At 40.5% G+C, this 25,065-nt stretch overlaps 1 protein-coding gene across 1 annotated transcript; it reads left to right on the top strand.

Annotated features, from left to right (window-relative positions):
• The first annotated feature begins 12,868 nt into the window (after window positions 1-12,868).
• Window positions 12,869-15,279, top strand: LOC115036897 (fish-egg lectin-like). The gene is made up of 5 exons (XM_029495297.1): window positions 12,869-13,024; window positions 13,113-13,349; window positions 13,468-13,691; window positions 14,313-14,440; window positions 14,617-15,279. The coding sequence occupies exons 1-5, from the start codon at window positions 12,970-12,972 to the stop codon at window positions 14,756-14,758; spliced, it is 786 nt and encodes a 261-aa protein (XP_029351157.1). The 5' UTR covers window positions 12,869-12,969; the 3' UTR covers window positions 14,759-15,279.
• The last annotated feature ends 9,786 nt before the right edge of the window (window positions 15,280-25,065 follow it).

Genomic DNA, 25,065 nt, shown 5'->3' with positions numbered 1-25,065 from the left:
GGTTCTGCCTCTAAAAGGAAGTTTTCCCTTCCCACTGTCACCAAGTGTTTGCCCTTGGAGGGATGCACTGTGATGCGCACTGTGTGTAAAGTGCCTTGATGTAACTTGGTTATGATTTGGCGCTATATAAATGGATTTGATTTGATTTGCCCACAATGGGTTGACTGTGGTTAGCAGCTCTAGTTCCATATGTTCTTTCTGGTCTTCATTTCAATTAGGAAAAACAATTGATTGCATTTACTTTGCCTGCCCTGACCAATTTGGTGCCCAAGGCAAGATTTTAGCGAAAAATATCAATAAAAATGTTCATACACTGACAGAAGCTGCATTGCCTTCCAATTTTAATTACTTGAAATTATTACTTTTTGGAATAACTGACATGAAACAAATTCTGAATATAATATAATTAGGATGAAATTATTTCACACATTAAAAATATTATCAGCAAATGCAGTGTGTATAATGTAGCTACATAATGTGTTCCGCAGGAAAGAAAAATAGAAAACAAGTTATATAATTGCACACAATAACCTTTTAAAAAAAAAAAAAAAAAAAGAAAGAATAAGAACCTCTAACATGTTTTTACTGCTTCTTATCTGGACGCCAACAGAGGGAGCTGTCTAACTTTAGGTCGAAGTGCCAACTACACCTCAACCAGCTCACGTCACCTTCCTGCAGCTCGACTCTTCTAGCCTTTCAGTTATAACCATCACCATGTGACAGCGATTTTGGAAGCAGGTGGTTTATGCTAATGGTTGAAAAATCCAAGCAAACATTTTTACATTTTTGCTCAGTGGATAAGTTTTAATGGGTTTGAGGTAAGAGAAGTTTATGTCAGCAGCAGCTAATCCAACAAGAAGAGTAGGAGGGGTGCGCTGAGCAACTCACCTCCAACAAGACTGCAAAGACACAGCAATGTGCATTAAAAATGCATAGTATATTAAAGATATTGGAATGCTAATTGAAGATTTCAGGCTAGTCCTGCATCATTACAAGGGAAAGAGCATGTCTAGATCTTTTGTTGTCAATTAGCCTTGAATCCAAAGTTGGAACAGCTGGGGAACAACACTGCCCCTAAATAGAGCTGGTCGGTGACTGATTCGAATCTTAGTACTGAATCTCGAATCACAAATCCAAGGTCGCCATTAACCTGGATCCTTTGAGACCTCTGGTTGGCTACTGCTAAATACACAAGGCGAGTTGGTGGACTCAATGGAAACGATTCTGAATCAGATTGTTCATCATGAATCTGAATAAGTTAAAAAAGAATCACACCAGTGTTTGTAATTTTCTGCATATTTTTATTATTATTTTCAGTAGCAGTGATATAGACATATAGATCGCAGTATATTTTATTGTAAGCAAAACAACAAACACTCTTACACTAACAGCTAACTTGTGTGTGTGTGTGTGTGTGTGTGGGTGACTCAAGCTAACCAGATCACTTTAGGGTTAGGGTTAGGGTTTTAGGGTTTTATAGACTGACTCAGGTCTATAAAAGGAACAGAGTTAACCACCACTACCCCTAAAAGGCGTACCGTCAGTCTTTACAACAAGGGACTTAAGATTTCTGTTGTCCCACCAATAGGAAGCATGAAACTAGTGAAACATTCTCTCCACATCACTTGTTTTGTTCTTAGGTTCACACAGCACTTCAAAGCGTTGTTAAGGTCTTGTCCACTTACAAGATAGTTATTTAAGAAAGTCTCTTGGGCTCTTGGGACGGCAGATGTGAATTGATCGTACCGTACTGGCTGCACACTGTAATGTTTGGGAACATTTGGTTTGTCCATTTGGAAAGGAGGTGGACATTTACTGTGGCAATCTTCTTCCAGACAAGAAGCGAAGATCTTTCTGCGATCTGTGACTCTCAATTCAAGAGCTGATGATTATATGTTGGGTTGATCTCCTTAATTTGAATTCTGCATACAGAGTGCACTTCTACCCTTAATGTAATGGAAAGCTGCCCTCCAGGTATTATTTCCATATTATTACTATGAATGCTTCTGACTGCATCTCTATTCACTGGATGAGAGCAACCGGCAATGCTCCAACCCAGATCAGTTCACTGTATATGGATAATTTTCCTCAACGCGCAGGATGGCTCTTGGAAGAAGAGCCCGTTGGCAGTGATAGCCAATCAGAAGTTAGAAAGCCAGTAGATGGCTCAGTGGAATCTTGTCTGCCAGTTTTCTGAATGAAACCATTTTAGAGCTGTTTCAGTAGTTGGACTAAAATGCTGTGGTGAAAAGCGGAAAGGGAAAGAGAAGGCCTCTTCATTCGCTGGTTTTGATGTGGTTATAGCCTATTGTCAGTTGTTGTTGTTATAGAATAAAGAAACATTGAAAGTGAAACATTTAAAAAATGTATATATAGTATAATTTGTCCTTCAGTGTTGCGCAGGGAAGTTGTTTCGATCCATTCCTCTTTTGGCCATATAAAATTTCAGTTTATTCTGAATTGTGTTTGTGAACTTTTAACTGCCTTACTGAGTTTAATGTCTGAAAAATTGACTGGATTGCTGAAATGAAGCTCCACTCAGTCCTAAGGTGCAGCTTATGGGTTGATGGCCCTGCTGCTTTTCCCAGTGTCACGTTTCTGTTTGCTGTTGCCTTTGAGTAATCTCACCAGTGTTCTCTCCAGCGTAGCTGTGAGGAAACATTAGAACCAGAAATCCTTTGGAGTGAAATTCTGCTGTTTGGTCGTTTATCTTCGAATAGCTCAGGAGTTGTGGAGTCTGATGGCGGTGTTAAAGAATGATTTTCCCTCTGTGTGCATCGCTCCCCGACAGCCCTCAGTCAGTCTAAACTTGTTCCAATCACAGAGTCAGCTCAGTCCACCAGTTTGTCCAGCCACCTCGCACCATTTTGTTTTCTGCTGCCTCCCCAGCAGGATGCAGCATGACTGGTAACTGCATATACCAAATTTGCCAATAAAAACTGCTTGCAGACAACTGGTTACCATCATACCATCATAAAAGATATCTGTCTGTGGTAGCTGCATCATTTCCTCTTCCTACATAGTGCTGGTGGCATGTTTATAAGTGCTAATCAGAGGCTTCATCATATAGACTAGCATGCTCCACAGCAAGGGAATTAAAAAAAAAACAAGAAGTGCTTGCATTAGTCGACTGACTTGAATGACAAAGTCAACACAATGATGTACAGGCGATATAGTAAATGTTACATAATTGATGCCTGGAAAAGCAGGTTTATCATGAAAGCAACAGTCGAAAATCTCTTCTTTGTGCTGCATCGTCACCTTTCTCCTTCGTGGATGAAACAAGGTATAAGATGGCTCCGAATGCGACGTGTGTCAAATGCACAGTGCTGAGGAATGAAATCACCTCTGTGGTAACCGTGACAATGCAGGAGATGGAGAGAACATGGGTATTCTGCAGTTGGGACACAAACAGCCTAAATATTTCTTAGGTCTCTGTTTCTCCAGAGAGATGCTATAATATAACTGATGACAGAACAGTAGAGACTGAGTCAAGTGCGCTGTGTCTGCGGCTGATAACTGCTCAAATATTCCCAGATTAATGCTTCAAATGAAGCTGCCCTTCTCTCTGCTGGCTCCGCTCCAATCTTTGTCAATGGGTCATTGACACGCCCATGAAAATTCCACAAACAATTGGAACAATTATTGGACTTGGATATTTTTAGGTTTGGCTGCTCCCAACAGTTGTCAGTAATCATGTTCACTGGCGGAAGTTCCTGTGTGTTCACTGAGTTCTATGACCAGCTCCAGTATTTATGAGCTCATAAAACTCGAACTAAGCGATGCATCATTTGATCCTTTTCGAAGAAGCAATTAGATGGTGTTCTGTTGTCTCGCCTCCACTCCTTCCTGTTACTTCCTTTGGCCTCCACTGGGTGTTCAAGTCATGAAAAGATGCTAAAATCTCAGAATGAAAAATAAAAAATGGGCTCAGTTGTCTGTGATAGAAGTCCGAAAGCTACACTTGAGTCCACATTTCTTTGATACACTGAGCCACCACGTCCTCCAGTTTGTACCGAGTTGGCCCTTCTTAATGTGTCCTTATCCCATCCCCTCACCACCAGAGTCCCCACGGATCAGTACCAGCAACCGTCCTCTTTGTACTATACACAACTTCCGAGGCCTGATTATCCACTCATATCTCTTCTCATAGCACCTCTGCCACTCGAATAAAAGCGTCGCTCCTCCTAACTCGCAATGTATTGATATTCACTACAAATCCTTTGATGTCTTCAAGATCATGACCTTATTCTCTCCCTCTGACTTCAGTGCAATCTGTATTGTAGAATTCAATCAATGTTTTCTTTCCTGTGTTGCCAAGGAGCACTGTGTGGCCATTTTCATGCAGGAAGCCAAGACACATATACTGCACAACCCCGGTTAAACAAGAACGTTCGCCACGTATAAATCATCAGAGGCCCTAAATAACAGTCATTACGGCTGGCACAGCTGGTGTATTTGTACATGAATTTTCCTCTTACAATACAAGCCGACCAGAAGTTCGATCGCTGACAGCTGATATAGGAAAAGGGTTTGGCTGTAAATTCAGCTAGTTTCTGTCTGAGAGAACTGATACTGATAGAAGAAAGCTATTTGGTTTGGTGTTAAACCGGTTATACCAGCTTCTGGCAATAATTTGTTTGTGATGGCGAGAGCAGTGAGCATGCAGGAGGCTGAACTCACTGATAACAAAATAAACCCAGGACTCCATCTGTTGACATATTGGACAACAAGTTCTCCATACTGAATCCCACACACCAGCACATAGTGCAGTTTGGGTCGGTGGTTTCAACAGTATTTTCATATATTCATCCTGCAGACAAGATCTGACAAACTAAAAAGAACCGAATATATTTTTATTTTTTTTCCCGACTTTTTCTAAATTAGTTGTCTGATGTTTGGAGTCTGGGTATCACTTTTCAAGGCTCCATTTTAGGTCTGATCCAACAGAAAGCTGAATTGACAGATACCCTACTGCTAGTTTTTCTGTAATGAGCAGTTAAAATTTGATGTCAAATCAGGTCCAATGCATCAGAACGCCCCTCAATCCCATAATGTTCTCTTAATCTGTCCTCCACCGAGATTGATAAATGCATGTTGAAAAGGTCAACTGTCGTATTATCAGTTGATATAAGGCTTTGTCTTCTTACTGGATATTCTTTCGCCTGGGACAGATGTCCAGAAGATACACTTTACTTTTTGTAGTTGACTTTAAAAGTTTTGTTTGTTTTTTTTTTCTTACATTTCCTTCACAAATCCTTTGATGAGATTGTCCCTCCACCTGACTGGTGTGGCCTATTAAGCAGCTGATAGCACTGCACAGGTGTGACTGCAGTACACAAAGAGAGGCCACTTTAAAACATTCACTTTTATCGCAGAATTCAAAACCACAGATGCTGTATGGTTTCGAGCAGGTGACACGCTCAATGTACGCCAGAGCTGTTAATTGTGAAAAAAATGTGTCAGAAGGCTTCAGGCCAGTTTTAAAGACAAATCTTTTATTTCAACAATGAAAATAGGAGTTAAAACTAAAGTGTTGAAAGCATACTTTTTTAAATGCATAATAAAGACAAGAGGGGGCCGTTATCAGAAGAACAATTACATTATCCAGGCACTGCAACTGAAAAAGGCAGCAGGTGGCAGCTTTTTATTTGTAGTTTGTGAATACTGACTGATACTAAGACCTTTGATACTTTCACTGCATTTATGTAGATCTGATTTATGATCAGACTTTAGATGGAAATCTCATGACATGTGATAGCTGGTCAAGTTGTGAAGTCTTCTGCGTCACGATTCTATTGATTTTTTTTTTTTTTTAGATGCAACATAGTTCCAATCTGCACCAGATTTTGGTGAACAGGGGCCAATTTTAATCATGGCTCTTATAACGTATTGATGCTCATTTTGAAGTAGCTGCAGAAGGGTTCAGTTAGCTTTTGATATTAAGATACCCGAATGTGCCCAATAAATAATTTGAACTCTTAATATCCATTGAAGGTTTTTTTTTTTTTTTTTTTTTTTTTATGCTCATCTCTGCTCAGTGAAAGCAGCTATATCAGCAGCTGAAACAGATAGTTCTTTCAAATAAAATGTGCAACATGAGATAATAACTCCAACATCCCTTCATGTGTCGCTATTAATACCCAGAAACGCCATGTCTGGTAAATGTCCACATCCAGTTTGTAACCGTGTTCCCTGGTATAAATATGTCTCCGACGTTGCTTCAATTACTCTGCAGCTCTGCAGAGATAAATGAGGCAGTGTACTAAGACCAAAGTTAATGAATTTCGTAACGGTCAGTTAGCAAGCTCGTTAGCACGGCTCAGTTTCTAATGGGGCCATCATTTTACAAAGTTCAAACGAAGAATTTGTGTAATCTGCTAATATCTCAAAACTGTCTGAAAATGATTTCTCTTTGGTATAGCAGTTTTTACCCGAGTGCAGGAGGATAAGTTGATGTGCATTATGTTTCTTCGATGGTCAGTGGTGGTGAAGGTCTCGTGGAGTGTTTGGTTTTTAATTACTGGCCTTTTAACCATCTCTCTGCCTCACCCTCAGCGTTCAGCGTTAACTGAATTTGGACTTTTTTGTTGTTTGCCTCAAAAAGTCAGGTAAGCAGCAGCAAATATGGTCACAGTCTCCCATCCTGAGTTAGCAGAAGCGAATGTTTTTGTAGAACATGATGGTGTCACAGTGATTTTGACCTTTTTCCTTTTATATAGATATATGCAACTGCTTACATTGCTTTATGTTTGCTACTTCAAAAGGGAGGTTTCTATCAAAGTCCAAATTATCTCTCTGCCCTGCTGCATGTACTAAAGTTCACCAGTTCTCACTCTCCCAGGTTGCTGACAATTGCAGCTGTCAAGTGTTACAACCAAGTGAGGAAATTTCAAAATATAAGCACAACAACATTCCCAGTATACAAAACAATGCAATAAAAATAATTATAAAAACACAAAAACGAAACTACACATCAAAATCACAGATGCTGCAAATTAAAAATACACTGAGAGGCTTAAACTCCCACATACCATCATCTTTTATTTATTTATTGTTTTTTTCACTGTGTGACAATAACATGAGGGCACAATCACGACACAGCCACCAGGTTTCTGCCAGCAGAGTAGTAACAGGATGTTGTGTAGGTGCCAACCAACACATGCCACCTCCCCAGCCAAACCTGTGCTTCCTGCCAGTCCACGGATTCTCACACAACACACAACACAACACATGGTGAAAAACTAGATGCAGACAACAACATGCCAGTAACACCTGTTAAAACTTTTCCTGGTTGAATTAGAAAATGCTGTTTTGTTGTTTATGCATTTCATAGGTATCTTCCTGGTTCTGATTTCTGTTCTGACCTTAATAACCACTCTCAACTCTCTCAGCTGTATTTTTAAAAACAAAACTCTTTTCTATTCTGTTATATGCAGTTTTTTTTCCATCTAGTTTGCTCCCTAGCGAAGTGAATAAACATCTGACCACTCGAATTTATTTTTTTGTGTGTTCTACATACTCTTATTTAAGCTTCTAATGGAAAACTGCTGCATAGAAAATTGGGATGCTTTACTTTCAGCTGTAAGAAACAAACGTTCTGTCAAACTGAACTGCAACACCTGGAGAAAATTCCCTGTGGGCGAATTCCTAGTAAACAAGTAAGCTTTTATCATTGTGCGCAGAACAGGAGCGAAACCATGAGAAATTAGTTTTTATGGATCAGACCCCATCACAAGGTCATCATGTGTGAAAAGGGGTCCACACACTGGTGGCAATGGGAAGAAAAGAAGCTGGATCTCTGGATGTGAAGACTAGGTAGATGCAATGGAGCAGCGATACAGATGTAACACTAGATTGGGCTCGACAGAGACAATGTGATTGTGATGAAATCTGAGCAGTTAGATGAAGGAGTATGGTGAAAGAGGGGGAGCATGAGAAAGACTCATTAATGAAAGAGGCCAAAAGTCTCCCTGACTGAATTTAACTTCCTGTGGAGAGAAACATGTCTTTACTGACGGAGGATTGGCTGGGTGAGACTGGTAAGGTAACAATGCAGTGACTGCTGGAAGCAGGATCAGAGAAACTGAGCTGGGATTCCTAAGATTCTCTCCCAGTTTTACCCGAGTCAACGGAAACAGCAAAAAGAGAATGGAATTGCATCTGTTCCATTTTTATGCCCTGACGTGACATTTACACCTGTCATATTTTCCAACACTGTGAAAGTCACTTAAATGTTCCCGTATCTACACAGTGCTTTGTCATCAGAAAAATGTTCCATGCCAACTTATTCCCTTTCAGGGAAATTAAAGTCATCCAAGGAGACCTTCAGATAACTGAAACACAAACTCTTGGCTTCATGTGATGGCGCAGGTCGTTTTTGCAGTGAAGTCTACTTATTGTAGCAGGAAGTCAAACTCAAAAGATTTCCCTCAGTTTTTCCTCTTTACTCTGGGATTCACCATTAGTGAAAAGAGATTAGTTGAATGATATCTCGTCCACAATCAACAAAAAATGAAGATAAATTAGCTGTCATTTGTGCAGGAAGATATAATTACTTTGGACACTGACGTGCAGACATGTCTGGGTCGGGGACGAGGCTTGAAGCAGCAAGTCTTCAGCCTCCATTCACACGACAGATAGGCCACATAGACAGATAGAGCAGATAGAGTCATCAGTTTCATGGCTCTTCGATGTAGAGCCACAGTGATTCCTGGATTCCCTGTAAAGCCTCAAATCACATATGCACCTCTGTCAGCGCCTGCCACCCAGGACAGTGGCCTCCCCTGGGGCTTAGGAGTGCTGGAAGCGCCTACCAGCTTGCTGGGCTGAAGCAGAGGAAGGATTCAACCTCTAGCTCGAGGAGGAGACTCTGAAAGCAACTTGACAACACGCAGGCAGTTTTGGAAATTCAACCATCATCTCACTAGCTTCAGTGAGAGAGGCTCACTCGCTTAGGATGTCTAACAATAATTGTCACTGCATTGAATGGCACAATGCATGTTGGGTCAAGTCAGAGAGATAGGAGGCGCTCAGTTATAGAGCCAGGAGAGAGAAAATAAACTGGAGGGCAGAGACTTTGTAGAAAATGTGACTAGTTGTATTTATCAGCTTTTAGCTTAACGAATCTTTTATTAGTTATTTAATGGTCTTCAAACACTCCTCATAAATTAAGCATAAAGTCAGAGCAGGGGAAATATTCCACTTTTCTCAATTGTTGATTCTCCAGTGTACAAGGAAAATGGAGGGCTAAAAGGTGAAGGTGAAAGTTTCATTGTGTCCATTTCTCTGTGGAGTCATTGAGAACCACCACAGCTATACCAGCTGATACAAGTCCAAACCCTCAAAATGATATCTAGAACAAATTTTTTGGGATGTGCAAGGCGATGGTATCAGCATTAGTTCTGTTTTTTTTTTTTTTTTTGCCCCTGTTTGTATTACGATGTGCACATACAGTGACTGTGTGCTGATAAAGAGTATAAAATATTTTCCTTTAATATTGCATCATCATACAGCCAGTGATTTGAACCATCAAGCCCAGACACAAGGACACAAATGCAACTGCAAATCAACCAGCACCGCGCAAAATGACGTAAGCTTAATTTCTTCCTCCTCATGGGCAATATTTCAAATGGACATGACACGCTTACAATGTGCGAGTGTTTTGTGTTTGTTTTCTCTCCTGGTAGTTTTTATGTATTTATGTACAGAGGACTTGGTCCATTAGGTCCATTACTCTGACCTTCAGTATCTTTCCATGAGGCTATATGATTTGCAGATGGTGTAACAGCTCAGCTATGACAGATAAGGTCATCAATTTGTATTGTGAGTTTGTGTGGATGTGTGTGTGTGCGCTTGCTTTTGTTTTGATTAAATATGTAAAATATCTGTAGAAATGAGTCTGATGGGAGTTCTGAGCCTGAATTCATGCTGCAGATGGATGCTGTTAGTTTTCTTGTCTTGGAAGCTTCAGTAATAGAATCTAGCATTCCTCTCCAGACATTTTTTGAAACATACTACTAAAGTATGAACAAAATCTTGTTCAATGTATTTTTCCCATAAAAACAAAAGAGAGAGAAAAAAAAAAGGTGAATTTAAGAACCTGGGCTGCAATCTCATCTACTCTGACAGGTGAGAGAGCAGAAAGGAGGAATATATCATCACATGATATGAAAACTTCAGACACACGGCAGCAAAACCATTAACGTGATATAACGTGATATCAAATTGTAAAAACTCAGTTAGGTTCAGCACACTGTCGACAGTGGCTAGTCCTGTGGGAAGAGGAGGGATGTGTTGGTCTAGTGGCTGTGTGATATCCTGCTCTAGTGAGGTTGTGATGCGTGTGACCTGTTGCTACCTCGATGATCTTAGCAGCAGTGTTGGTGATGGTGCGAGTGGACGAGTGACAGATATCTTGCAGAATATTTTTGGCGTCTTTTATCTTTACGTTTACCTCCATTAGAAAATCAAAAGGCAATACTTCAATAATGCCCCAGTGAATACTGAAACTCCTAAGAACACTGTCCTTTCCATCAGTTGCACATTTGCAGCCTTTCTTTTGCAGCGTTGTGTGTTTGTGCCAGAAAATATATTTCTCGGAGCGGAGAAGGTATTTTTTCACATTGCCACTAAGTCGCTGTGTGAAGGCAGTCAGCACATTGGGCACTGTGATCAGATGTGTGTCGCACCTTGAGTCATCCCATTTTATTATTTCTCGCTGAGAGCTTGCCCTGGAGCGTGGGTGGAGCATAGACCATTTGGCTTGGCTTGCAATTTCCTCAAACCGCTACAGACAAATGGGTGTGCGATTTCCTACCACCACAGACAAAGGCAGGTGTGTTATTTCCTGAGACCAACATGTGTCTAAGAGTTAAAGTTCCCTTTGACAGTGTGTAATGGCTGTAGCGATGTGCTGCTGACAGAAGACTTTGAGGCTCTTGCATGACGTGCTGCTAGCTGAGTAATTTCATGGCTTTCATGATCTCTTGCTTGAAGAGCTACAGTCACGGGTAAAAAGTCATCTTCCTAAAGCATGGAAATATTATCTTTTAAAAAACGCTAAATGTATTTTGTCATCTCTCCTTTTTACTATTTATTGACCATGATCATTTTCAATTGTTGCTCTGTAGCACTTTTGAGATTTTTCATTTTCATTTTTCATATATTGCAGTTATCTAATTATATTTAGCATTATGATCAATGATAAAACAGGAAATATCAATTAAATTCATATTTCACCTCACCAAACATGCATGGGCAGCAAAGATAGCTCCCAGACCCTGCAACCCCATAAAATGATTTAGCGTAAATCTTTAATTCCTTGGTTTAGTAGTGAACTTGGATGTTAACAGGATGTTAAGAAACGTTAATAACCATACTGAAAAGTATCCAAAGCATCTTGGTTATCCATTGACTCATTTCGGCGCAACAGTTTTTCTCGTGGCATCATGCTGAGAAGATGTACATGGATGGCCTTAGATGTTCATGGTGCAGAGAGAATGCCATGTAGAAATTCACGCAGTGAAGCTGAAGTCATGGGAGTGGCACAAGGAGCACAGCGAGTACTTTCCTTCCCTCAGTCCGTCGTTACTTTGGAGATCGTAAAGGAGCTCTGGGAGTGAGCTCTTTCTTGAGCAGTTTGCGTTCAGACTCACAGTCTGGATTCAGAAAAGCTGTCAGGACTTCTGAAACCTTGTGATGATACAACAGAGCAGTCATTGCCTCCAGCCATTTCCCAGTCAGTCTACACATCTATGTAAGGCCAACACAATCCCAACACTAAGGAGAGTTTACTGAGTGTTTAGGCCGTCAGCCTCTGCTATTGTCTTTCTCACAGGCATTCATTCATTTTCTATACTGCTTATCTGTCAGGGTCGCCAATCCCAGCTAAGCCAAAATTTAGAGACACACAACCACTCACACTCACAGCCACCATTTCACCTAACCTGCCACATGCAAACTCCCAGGCTCGGGACTGAAACCTTCTATTTGTGATGCAGAAGCACGAACTACCATTTCCCTGTGTCGCCTTCTCTCATAGACATTTGAGTCTGATATGCACTTTCTGTAAGCAGCCATTTCCACTGCTTTTAGAGTGAATTACCCGGTACCCTGGTGTGCCGTGCCCCTCGCCCTGAATGTTGGCCAGGATTGGCTACAGCAGCCCCGTGACCCGGAAACGGAAAAGTGGTAGAAGATGGATGGATGGATGGAAAACTGAATGGATTCAGACAAGTTCCATGAGCAACATTGAAGAACAATTCTATTTTCTTTACATGATACTTGACAAAGAATTTCCAATGAGAGATTTATTTTCTCATCTCAGCTAAGACAAACAAGCTCTTAAACAATATACTAAACCAGCATAAAGCAGCAAAGACAGGAAATGATGATTCTGTATTTCAAGTATTTAATCACAAATTTTGCTAAGATGTGTAAAATGGACTGACTTTCCAGCGTCTGTGTTTATAAAACTAAATATAAGGTCCCAGATGTTAGTGGTTTGTAGATTTCCTGTGATGATTTTGATGCATTTGCGCTGACTTTGAGAATAACAACTGTTAGTAAGTTAGTTTTAAAGAAACAAAAAAGACTGGCAGCCTCACAAGTTATCAAATAGATCAGGACAAAAGCAAAACCAACTTCCTATCCAGTCGGGGTTTTCTTGTAGCTTCAAGGTATTCCTTTTGCATTGCTTTGCTTTGCTTTTGAAGTTTCTAAATGGGAGGTACTGCTTCATAAAAGTTGTCAAACCAGGTTAGTATTTCAAACGAAAGGTCAACAAGTAATGAACTAAAAATTTCCTTCTACCTTCCGAGAACATCCCACAGAACCAGTTTTGATGGAGATTAGGCATTGGTCTTGAGTATATAAATTAATCACCAGATGGGATGAGAGGCAGCAGCTCCACAGAGGCAGACTCTGAAATCCACACAAAGATCGTCCAGACTCAAACAGAGAGACATCATGAAAGCTGTTGCAGCCTTCCTGTTGGTGCTTTGTTACCTGGCTGGAAGTCAGGGTAAGTCACTTTCACACACGTTTTTTGGACACAGTTGATGGTTGGAGTAGTTTAAAGAGAAATTAATTAACACCTCCCCCCATTTCAGCCTGGAGATGCAGTGAGGCTCCACGCCTGAGTAATACTATACAGATTGATGCTGGACTTGGAAAAGTGGTGGCAGTGACCAAGTATAATCGAGCATATTTTCTCACTGGAGGAAGATGGTACAGTCTGGGCACTACCGGGCTCAGGCATGTCTCAGTGGGACCAGCAGGAATGTGGGCAACTGGCACCTCAAACAGACTATACAAGTACATCGCCGGAAAATTTCAAGTAGCCAGTGGTAACTATTGTTATTGCTATTTCCACATGAATAAATTCAGTCAGAGTGAGCCCACTTGCTCAAAGTCATGCAATCTTATGACAGTATTCATGAACCCGTGTGACATTGTATTCTCCAGGTTTGTCTCTGCAGCAGGTGGACGCTGGTGGTGATGGTCAAGTTGTTGGAATTCAATCCGGCAACCTTCTTGCCCGGTGTCTGAGAGACAGCTCTGCTTTGGCCTACAAGGGAGTGGGCTCCCTGTACTGGACTTCCCTCTCAAGGACAATGAGATACTACAGCTGCAGTCCTAACAACGGCTGCTGGGGAGTGGACAGCAGCTACAGAGTCTACTTCACACAGGTTGGGCACTGGAAAATCTGTGAAATCCCTTCATGATTTTAATCTCATTTATTCCTGGATCACAACTATTAGGTCTTCTCAGAAATCAGGTGAGGACCTAAATGCAGAGCACAGACCAGTCAGGTTGGATTGAAGCAATCTTTATTGGAAACCAGGTGGTGAACAGGGTAAAGGGATGTAGACAGCAGGGCTGGAGTGGTATGCTGCAGGTGATGCAGGCAAACCAGAAAGCGATGATGCAGAGAGCAGGAGATCCAAGGCAAGGAGTTGAACAGGCTGGTGTGGGCAGGTAGAAAGCAGTGATCCTGGACACACGGAGAACTACTAAGTCGAACTACACAGAAGCAAAAGCATGCAGTCAGAAAACGAACAATCTGGAATAATCTAAAAATGGTGAGGAGAGCTGGGGTTCTCACCCAGCAGGGTGGGTGAGGTGATGAGAAAGTGCTTCCAGGGCTCTGCAGGATGGCTCCCCCACACCCAAAACAGACAAGATAGCCAGGGGGAGACAGAGGAACCACGAGGGAAGGGAAACACAGGGAAAACACTAGAGACTCACAGCAGTGGAGGGGATGACCATGACACACAACAACATCACAATCTGCTTGTTACTTATGACAGAGGATCACACCAAGCAGCTGTGGAACCAGTGGCTGGGTGAATGTGCCAGGCCACACCATGACGATGATTGAAGTGTCGACTGATGGAAGTGTTTTTGGAGTGAATAGAACAGGCCAGGTGTACCAAAGGTAAGCCAGGAATCCTTATAGTAAAGCAATGACAAGTAACCTCCATGTTTGTTTTTTTTTTTTTGTTTGTTTTTTTTTATTAGACTTTATTTAAATGAGAAATCGTAAGCTCTGTGAAAAGCTACTGTTAATGAAAACAGAACTGATCTCAGATTTCTCTGGTTTTCTCTGAACAGACTTGGAATCTCCCGTAGCCGCCCTCAAGGCACAGCTTGGCGACTTGTCTCAATGTGCATGTCCATCCGCCACGTGTCCTATGACCTGGGCCAACTTTGGGCCGTAACAACCTCTGGTTTGATCATGCAATGCACACACTAATGTCAGCTGTGTGGCAGATGTTTAATCATCTTGTAATGTTCTATTTCTTCGCTAGAGTTTTCGGTGCACAGAGTAAAGACATAACTGAATAATTATTGAAAAAACTGTGTAAGAAGAAATGTTGCAAGCTAAACTGCTTTCTATCAAGATCTGCGTTCTGTGATTGTGCGTTTCACTTTCATTTCTGTCGTGTCTCTACTTCTGCTGAAGTTAGCTTGTCAATACCAATTCATTGTTGCATTTAGGCTTCTGCTTGTCCAGAAGTTATATTGTGAAGAGGACATTTTGTGTTGTAACCACAACAATGAGTAATTCTTTGCAGGACTGGTAAGCAAGCTGTTCTTTCATCTGTAGCAATTGCAAAATGCACAAATAGCTCCCTTAAAATGAGAAAAAGCAAAGCAGGTCCTTCCAAACTTGAACTTTTATTTTCTGGTTCTGTGTGATTCAAATGTATCTACAACTGTAAGTTCAAATCAAGAAATACAATAAAGTCAAGGAACAATATCGTTTTCACTGAACATGTCTGATGTCTTTTGTCGTCAAAGGCTTTTGTGCTAATGACCGGAAAAAGAGAAATATGTGAAATCTGAACCCTGAACTCTATAATCTGTAAGACTTCAAGTAATGCCACCCAGTGTAAGCACGTTATGTATGGAAGTGTGTGTTACCGTGCACTTTGGCATGTTAAATTTGAGACTCGCTGGGCAGAAACCCAAACCTGGCTATGTGAAGTGGATGATCCATTGTTTAGAACAATCAGGGGAATTTGTCACCAGCTTCAGGAAAATTTGGGACTGTATTCAGGAAGAGCCAGACGAAAAGCATGTTTAGAAGTGCATCGGAAATTTAAATCAAAACCAGATTCAATTTTAAAATATATAATGTACCTTTTATTCTCAAGGACATGTCTGCAATCCAACAACTCAATGCAAATGAACTGTGCCCTGTATCAGATTTTAAACTAACCCTGATCCCAACCCATCGAAACTATGATCTTTTTTTACCATCAGTGCCTTTGCAAAACAAGAAACAATTGTGAAAGCAAAATTGCCAGAGTCAAACATTACAAAGTTAAGGTAATTCCATTCAACTTTCTCATTTTACGTTATTCTATGAGCTCACTATTAGTTGTTAATAGGATAAACATTTCAGAATATGTGGGTTACATTCGTCTGTAGCGAAAGTGGTAGTCATTATAACAGTTACAGTCCACGGGCTTGTAGTGTATGTGCTACAAACAACACTTTCCTTTTAACTCAAGATACAAAAGGGAGGGGGGAGTGGCAAAACTGAGAAAGCCAAAGACAAATTCAAGAAGTAATTGAGATAGTGTTGTGACACATTTGTAAGAGCAAGAGCAGGTTTTGAGTCAAATGAGAGCAGAATCATGCTTTTATAGTTTTTTGAAGGCTCTTCTTTGCAAACAACAGCTGAAAAACAATTTCCCCAGGAGCCTAAAGGGAAGTGATTCCTGGTTTGGTCCTTTGTGCACAACCATAAGTTGACTCCAGAAACACTGTTATGAGATTCGAGTCCTACGATAATTATTTGTATTCTGGGGAAGCATGAAACCTGACAGTGCAGGGTATCTGGCATCAAGTCGCAATAAAAGGATATGGTACGGCATCCTGTGTTTGTAACACAAACACAGCTGTCATCGTTTTGACACTGCTGGATTCCCATAATAGGCAAACAGTGGAATGTGGTTGGACCAGAGAGGTTCATACTAGTTTTGGTGAACCTTTCTTATCTATGTCAATATTTGAGTTCTAAAAATTCACCCTGTATAGTTCTCACGACAGAGGAAATAAACCGAAGAGACCAAAATGTGTTTTTGCAAAAGAAACTGTTCATTTCTACTCTAAAGTTGCAGATTTGAACATGTGAGCCTGTGGGGACTGACTCATCCTTGGAGTCCAGCTCTAAAAGTCATTAGCGGTATTGTGGTTTTCAGCAGTACCTCATCTTTCTATCTCAATTATTTAATTGGATTTAATTTGTTTCCATCTAATTTTAATATACTATACTTAAAATCAAGTATGTAGAGGAAAATTAGAGGAACACTTTAAATATTAATTCTGTTCTCCTGATTGGATACTAATCAACAGCATTATAAATTGTATCCTCTTATTCGTCTAGCGACCGTTTTTTTCCCCTCTTACTGATGTGAAAGCATGCTAGAGAGTGCAGTTAAAATCTTAATACTAATCACTTATCAAATTTGTCAAGCCTTGATTCAGGGTGTGGACCAAGTCTTGTTAAACTGCTACTTCACGTGTCAAGCCTGGACTATGTTGTCCCAGTAAGGCTAAAAATGGACAGCGCTGGACTCAGGTCCATCTCCAGATCCTGCATTAGGATATATATTGTTGGTGTTGGTTCCTTCATGGGTGGATAGGAGAGGAGGATCTACCAAAACTTTGGAAATGTTTCTGCGTGTCTGTGACCTCTGTATTCAGGTGCGGATGTTGTAGAAAATTTTGCACTGGCTCCATCAAAATTAGTTTCCCTGGAAACCACATGCAAGAACTAACACAAGCCAAGTCGAAGCCTCATTAGGTTGCTATTCTGAATTGTGAATTAAAAGCACAACCATGTCCTGCAAGTACACAGGTCCGTCATGCATATCATGCATCATGCTGTTGTCAGGATAGAATGACTCCCTTTATTCTCATCCATATCCTCTGAACACAGTTTAAGGATTGATTTGATGATTGTGGTTGACAGTAGTTGGAGTAATAGTCTGGCACTTATTTATTATTAAATAAATGTGCATCAAGAGGCAGTTGCTGATTATGTGGTTACATTAGCAGGAAGTAGTTGAAAATAGTAGTAACGTCTTATGTGTATTCACATATTTTGATTTTGTTGTCTAGGTTGTTAGCCCTGTTGATGAAAAGGAATCAAAAACGTTGTGCATTGATATGAATACAAAACAAAGAAACACATCTTGTTTTGTATTCCATTTCATTTATGCAAACAAACTTCATCATTGGAGAACTGTTCATTCACGATAACTCAAGCAGTCTATTCATACATTCCAGATGTTCATCACAATGAAAACCAGGATTAATGAGTCAGTGCTTGCTGAGGTAACTTTTGATGTGCACCTTCGTGAGATGTCTGAATAAAGAGAAACACAAATTTTCCACAAAAAACTGCATAAAAGTTTTTAAAAAGATCAGATGGAAAATCCAATTTTTGCATGAATAAGACAAAAGGACAGAACATGAGGCAAGAAAAGCATGTACCCAAATACAACAAAATAGAGAAAATGTCTAAATATATATATGTATATATATGACAATCATTTTCCTTCAGTTTTGTTATTGATGGATGGTAAATCCTCCTTGAGAAGCAAGAAATCATTTTAACATAGATTTTATTATGTGACGATTACCAATATTGAAATGGGTGAAGGTATGGATTTTTCGACTTGTGCCATGATGCAAATCTTTGCTGTATGTTGTGTAACTCAAACATTTTTATGGATAAGACTGTAATTTTGCTGATTTTTCCATTTCCATTTATATTAAATGGAAATAATTCATTGGAAAAGGAAAATGTACACTGTGCAATTTGCAATGTGCAAATGTACACTCTCATTCCCTTTGTGTGTGTGTGTATTGAAAGACTAAAATCTAGAGAAACGCCAAATACTTAGTGCTTTACGTGGTTAGATTTTTTTGTCACAAAAACGTATTCATCTGAATCTGCTTCTCCCCTTTTTTAGCGACTAAATGTATTATCAACAGTATTAACAGATTGACCATAATATCAAAGTGTTGTTTTGCTCTTTTTCATTTTGTAGTTTTCATCTTAAACAACCTTTATCATTTAATAGAGAGGGTGATGTGGAAAACTGAACTGGACTGTTGTTGCCTCCCTTTACTTTGGTTGTGACTGCTAACAGCTGTGCTATTGATCGACACACACATATGAGCCAAATGACCTCTCACAGATGAAGTGCACTACACTGAATGTGCAATAACTCAGACATTTTAACATTCCCACAGGCTAACGTTTAGTTGTATTCACAAAACACTAAGTTGCTCCAAAGAGTATTCAATCAGTTCACAGACCTGTCTTTGTTGGCACTGTCACACTTTGAAGGATGTGTGGGATCTCTTGGAAATGCAGTATTACTTCTACAGAACTACATTATTGCCATGACCAGATTTTTACAGAGAGCATTATTAGTTTTAATTGAAAATAGATTACACAGCTTAATCACACATGGTAATAAAAACTTAAAGGAATTTCAGACAATCCCAGCTGACATGGGGCAAAGTACACACAGCTATATCACAGGAACATGTAAAAAGAAAAACAGTAATGCACACAAGTGCAAGGACGTATAATCCTCTATGTGAATGTGGAAAGTGGAGCGCCTGCAGGTAACCCACACAGGTCCAGTGTTCATGCCCAGTTGCCACACCTTGCTGTGAACCAACATGCCTGTGATCACCCCAGAAGCACGGAGAAAGAAGGGGCCTGTGGGATGATCTAAAAACACAATGGTATGGAGCCTTTAGTGGTGGGATAAATGGTCAGTTATAGTGAAATGCGATTGGGGCAGGAGGTTGAGCCATGTGTAAGTGTTTATTCTGTGAGACAGACAAGGCAAGGCAAAATAATGACAAAATATTTTTTCATTTTATTGTTCTTTAATGATGATAAACAAATAAATAAATAACCTATACTTACCCAAGCCAAAACTGAGCCTAAAAATTCAGGAAGGCGCCTGGTCCTAGATTCTTCCAAATACAGGGCAACTGCATACCTCCCTGTACTTGTTCTTCTGGGTAGCGCATCAGGACACGCCTGAGATCGCCCGGTCTGATAGTGAGGCCCCCACCGAGAGCCGCCCACCGATGAGGAGGTCCCTCATTCACAGACAGCCATCAGTGACTCTCAGGTCCAGGGCTGTAGTCCGGCCCCCCGGAAAACCAGAGAACGAAGAGGAGAAAGCCCACAGCTCGTATTTACACTACATTGTTCAAGTCTCTGACTCACTAAATATAAGCACTGTACTAAATGGCTGCAGTTAAATGCAGCGCCTACGGGAGTGTTAATCATTCTGAGAAACTATGTACACGAGTCCACGAAATAATGAAAAAAAAAAAACAACAACAAAAAACAAAAAAACTAATGAATTAAAAGTAAACAAAGTAATCCAAAAATACATGCAATTACAGCAACAGCAGAGAGAAGTAAAGGAGTTTGCCACGTTGTCATAATGTGACAGTTTGTGCTTCAATTCATTTCCTTGTGTGATGACGTAGGATCCCGTGCTGCATCGACGAAATCATGCAGGTCACTGTTTTCAAATCTGTAGTGTGTTCGTGTTGGAATACATGGAGCGGCCTTAATTAGTATACAAAAAACGTAATTCTGTTAAAGTTACAAGAAAATTGATGCAATCAGGTTACAGATACATTCATTAAAAATGTGGATTATTAGCAGGATTACATTTTAAAATGAAGAACGACATACCATCGTGCACATGCGCGCACATCACAACACGAGCCTCACGTTTACCGAGTGAAGCCGCAGAGTTGCTAAGCTATTACCATGGCAGCGAGTGAAAAAAGCCCTCCAGCTGTGAAAATGCTGTCATTATCCAAGCACTCGACATCTAATTTAAAGAAACGTTTACAGGTAAGACCAGCTGCTAACGTTATCTACGCTAAAGTTCACGTTCGTTAGCCGGCTAACCTGTCAGTACCGTTGTACGTGCATCCAACCTACCGAACATCACAGCTAAGGTTAGCTTAGCTGAGATGTGCTCAGGAACACGCAGCTCAGCAGAGAGGATCGTGCTTTTTTTTTTTTTTTAGGCTCACACTTTACCTTTTTAATTTGTTGTTTTCTAATGTTGCAATGTTCTGTTCTCTTGCACTTAATTAAAGGTGACCCTTTGGATATTTCTTTTCTCTGGTCTTTATTTCCATATTTGGTGTTGAGGTAATCCAAAAGTAACGGAAAGTAATCCAAGTTACATTTCTTTAATATTGTGATACTTGGATTACGTTACCGATTCCATTTTTAAATATGGAAGTATAATTGTATCGGGCTAAAATTTTAAAGTAACCCCCCGAACCCATTCCAGCCATCATTCATTGTACCATGCATTCACCGCTGAGACAGTAAAAAAAAAAAAAAAAATTATATGTACTGCACAATAAGAGTCTGACTGAACACCTCCAGAATGGGAAGTCGCACTTAATCTTACTTTCATTCAAACACTGTAACAAAAAATAAAGTGACACAAAGCAGAAAGGAAGTCCTTGATTCACACAATGACACTAGTCACTTAATATTTGTGCTGAGGGAACAGGATAAAGATAAAACAGTAAATTATAAATAAAAAAAACATAGATCCATATGAAATAAAGTTAACAGAGTAAAAATATGATCATGGTTGTGAATGTGAGGTTTTTTTTTGTTTTTTTTTGGTACTCTCGGACCGTCTCCCTCACGCCTCCACCGCCGGAGATAGGGTGTCGGACAGCGCCACCTGGTGCCGGGCTGAGCCGCTGCTCTCTCCCCGCTGAGCGCTCAGACCGGCTCGGCGCTCTGAGGTCTGCAGGCTGCCGATGCCGCCTCCTCTCTCTCTCTCTCTCTCTCTCTCTCTCTCGCTCTTTCCTTCTCACTCAGCCTGATCGCAGCTTTTTCTCCCCGCAGATATCCGTCCTGACAGCCGACCCTCTCCGCTGTTCAGGAACATCTTTTAGGAGACCCCTCGGCAGCTTTCTCCCCCCCCCCCTCAGTTGCCGTAGAGGAAAAGGAGCAGCATTGGTGTGAATGAGGAGCTGCGGGTACAGACAGAGAGCCTCCCTTCCTCTGCTGCGAGACACCAGGTGAGACAATTTGTCATCAATTTGTCCTGAGAAACGTGTGATTATTTTTTGCCACTTGGTGATGTGTTGCCAGTTTGTTCGAGCTCAGAGAGGCTTGTGGGGAATGAACAAAAGGACAATATGGATTATTCCAGAGAGACTGTACTTGATCCAAATGAGTGTGGCGTGCTTGTTGGGTGTAAATATTATAAAACCACTTCAGCAAGGTGCTGTCAAATCAACAAGGCGGTTCACTAATCATTATTTATGAAGCCACGTTCAAATGCATCAGCCATGACTGACATGAGCAAGTGACACAGCTGAGAGTAAGACGGAAGCTTTAATAAGAGTTACAGTTGGTTATTATTATCATGCTTTCAGATACCTCATCTCATATCACATCCATCCACATGATGCCTCTCAGTGAGATGCCATCATTATCATCGTTCAAAGTGAAATCTGGTCCAAACTGATTCTGGAGGATATAACCCTCCACTGGGCGACATCAGCCTGTTTTTGGTCCCTGTCTGCTTTGACTGTAACAAACTTTACATGGAGCTCTTGCAAACATACACTCCTGGGCTCTCAGACAGTGCAGCTGCTCCTTCATTAATCACACTGCCCCCCCCCCCCCACTCCCTCCATATTTTCTGCAGGTCCACCTCTACAATGCTGACGCTCTTTTGGTTTCATCATTTATGCTGCTGAAAAATTACCTTAGGGAGACCATTGTCTAAAGTCTGTCTTTACGAGAAACAGACGTTGATTAGGGCTCATCCTAATCTATTTAATACCACTCTCTGCCTTGTCTCATGAATGCCTAGAACATTTTTAGATAGATAGTTAAAGATAGATGAGTAGTTCCACTAGTTTGCAGCATCTATTTTGTCTGTATGTCTAATAAGAAAACCACTTGGGGCATATTTTCCTTTACAAGAAAATCCAGAGTTGCCACATTGGAAATTTGAAAATTGACTGATTTTTTTGAATACTGAACCCTATCTTTTCCAATGGGGAGGGGACCATGCCTTAGAATCATGTGTGAAAAGAAACCTTGTGAAACTTGTGAAAAATTGTGATTTTTTTTTTTTTTTTTTTTTTTCCATTCAGGTTAAAATAAATCCAATTTGCCCATGGGCATATTCCTCAAGCTTTGATTTCATGGGCTCCAACGAAATCTCATGTGGCATCCTTTGTATTTGTTCCAGAGAATAATAACAACTTCTTTATCGCCTTTAATTGAATTACACGCCCAAGTCAGGCGCACCAATTATTTCCTTGATTGTGTAACAAGTATGATGCTCCCGCATCTGGTGTCACTATCCCATAGGACCAGTGTGAGGCCAGAGCTGGCTGTGGGCCCATTGATGGTGTTAACCCCCTCATTCATTCAACCAGAAGCTGTGGAATTGAGAAGGCTCAGGATTTCACCCCCAGGGAATACAAATAACCTTACCATAGAGATTTGACTAAGCCTGGCTCACCAGCAGCCTAGTAGGCAGGAGTGTTGGCGTGCCAGGACTCTGCAGTCATGTTGGGGGTATGTAGAGTCTGGTGGGGGTGAATGGTCCTGCTTAAGTAAGCACTTTAATTTGCCCGGGAGAAGTCATTAACTGGTGAATGTCTCTCTGAGGTCCAGCAGATAGGCTGTGTGGATGCCAAGCTAGTGCTTTTAACAGGGCCATATTTTGGTCCAGTGTGTTTGAACCAGACTTTGTCGTTCTAATTTGATGATTCAAATCTTGGTTTGTTTCTAAGCATTTTAATTACACATCATAGTTAAAATTTTTTTCACTGCTAGATTTAGTAGATCTATTTTATTATAGTTATATTACTGAATAACTTAGGATTTGAAACCTGGCATTAACAGTATCTGAGAGACAAAATAGCATCTGTTTCTTTTTCTGATTTGAAAATCATTGCTTGCGATATCGATTAATCCTTGTAGCTCTGTACATTGATCAGTACATTTTTCTGTCATATCTGTTGCAGGAATAGCGATGTGTGAACTGTTCAAAGTAACTACTGTTAAATACTGACAGCTATTTTTCAGCTCAAGTCTTGATGACCCTCTTACTTTTTAAAAGTTTGAGCAAATTGCAACTAATGAGTATTTTGTTCTCCTTTAAACAAACGTTTGCAATTTGTTCAAAATTGCTTTTGCAAACTGAAGCATTTTTTAATAAATTTCGATTTAGTCTCATGGCTGGATTAAAGCTTGATCATTCTTTTTTTAATATTTGAGGCGACACAAACAGTTTTTTTTATTGCCAATGCTGGTTTTGTATCAAGTTTTATTTGCTCTGGTTTCTGTCTCTGTCTCAGCCCTGTTTGGATGTGGTATTGGCTTTGAACTCCAATGGAGCAGCTTTTTGAATTGACTTGGATTTGACTTGGGTCATCTTCTCTGTTTCTGTGCCTTTTAGACACTTTTCATCTGTGTCAAATGTTTTTCTGTGTTCTGCTTTCTTATTTACATGTATTCAGTCTCAGGTATTCCTTTCAAAGTGCTAAGGCTATGTATTGAACTTCATTGCAGACTGAACCATGTCCAAAGGTCCCTCTCCTGAGGATTGCATACAAATGCCTTGTCAGAGACATCTTTACTTATTGTTTCATCAAATGTTTCAGAACTTTTATTCTTGCCAACATCTTGTACACAATCTGTGTTTTAGTATTTAAGAACCTTGACTTCCTTTTTTTGCAAAATATTTCCAGGCAATTTGCACTTGCAGTACTCATTCATTTTGCTTGATTGATAGGTGCACCTGGATATTTTGGACAAGCTTTGAGGTTATGGTATGTGGTATGTGTTGAGGTTATACAGTTCACTGAGGTTGATTGCGAGCACTCAGCTGTGCAGCAAGAAGCTGACAGAGATGGCTCTGGGTCCCGAAGGGCTCAACCTCCATCTCCAGCCTTGCCCCTTCTATTCAGCTCTCTATTACCACTGTCACTCCAGCCGTTTGCACCTTCCAGGTTTCTGCACAGCTCTGATTGTACTTCCATTCAATCTCTACTTTTTTCTTTTTCACCCATTTACTTCAGTGCTCTTTTTTACTCCATGAATTCAATGCCACATGGAGGTGTTAGACAAAACTTTTTCTTGTCTCCTATCTCCTCCAATCTGTCCCCATTCGCATGCTGTGCTTCTCTTTATTGCCACAACTTTCATTGTGCAACTTCTCCCTGTGCCCGTGGGTCGTGTCTGCTTTGGGTCATGAGGATAGTCTTTCATTGAGATCAATGACGGCTGACGATATTTCATTTAAAGTGTCAGATTAAATTAGGATGAACCTCTGCATATGAGGGTTTAACAGCCTTGATGGCGAGTAGCGACATGCTCTCACATCAGCATTGATTAGCTATATTGCCATTTTAGGTGGGAGACTCTTTTGATTAATTGAGCCCTAAGTAGTACCTGGAGGTTTGCCATCTGATCCTTTTAGAGATTAATAACTA

Source organism: Echeneis naucrates, chromosome 23 (genome assembly GCF_900963305.1).
Source record: "Echeneis naucrates chromosome 23, fEcheNa1.1, whole genome shotgun sequence".
Classification (NCBI taxonomy): domain Eukaryota; kingdom Metazoa; phylum Chordata; class Actinopteri; order Carangiformes; family Echeneidae; genus Echeneis; species Echeneis naucrates.
The sequence above is the reverse complement of the archived record's forward strand: the minus strand, read 5'-3'. Positions and strand labels throughout refer to the sequence as shown.

Bases quoted from the DNA above. Each gene is read 5' to 3' on its own strand.
- LOC115036897 (XM_029495297.1), top strand. From the start codon at position 12,970: ATGAAAGCTGTTGCAGCCTTCCTGTTGGTGCTTTGTTACCTGGCTGGA. The intron at 13,025-13,112 runs GTAAGTCACTTT...CCCCCATTTCAG, and splicing joins TTACCTGGCTGGAAGTCAGG to CCTGGAGATGCAGTGAGGCT. The intron at 13,692-14,312 runs GTTGGGCACTGG...TACTTATGACAG, and splicing joins ACAGAGTCTACTTCACACAG to AGGATCACACCAAGCAGCTG.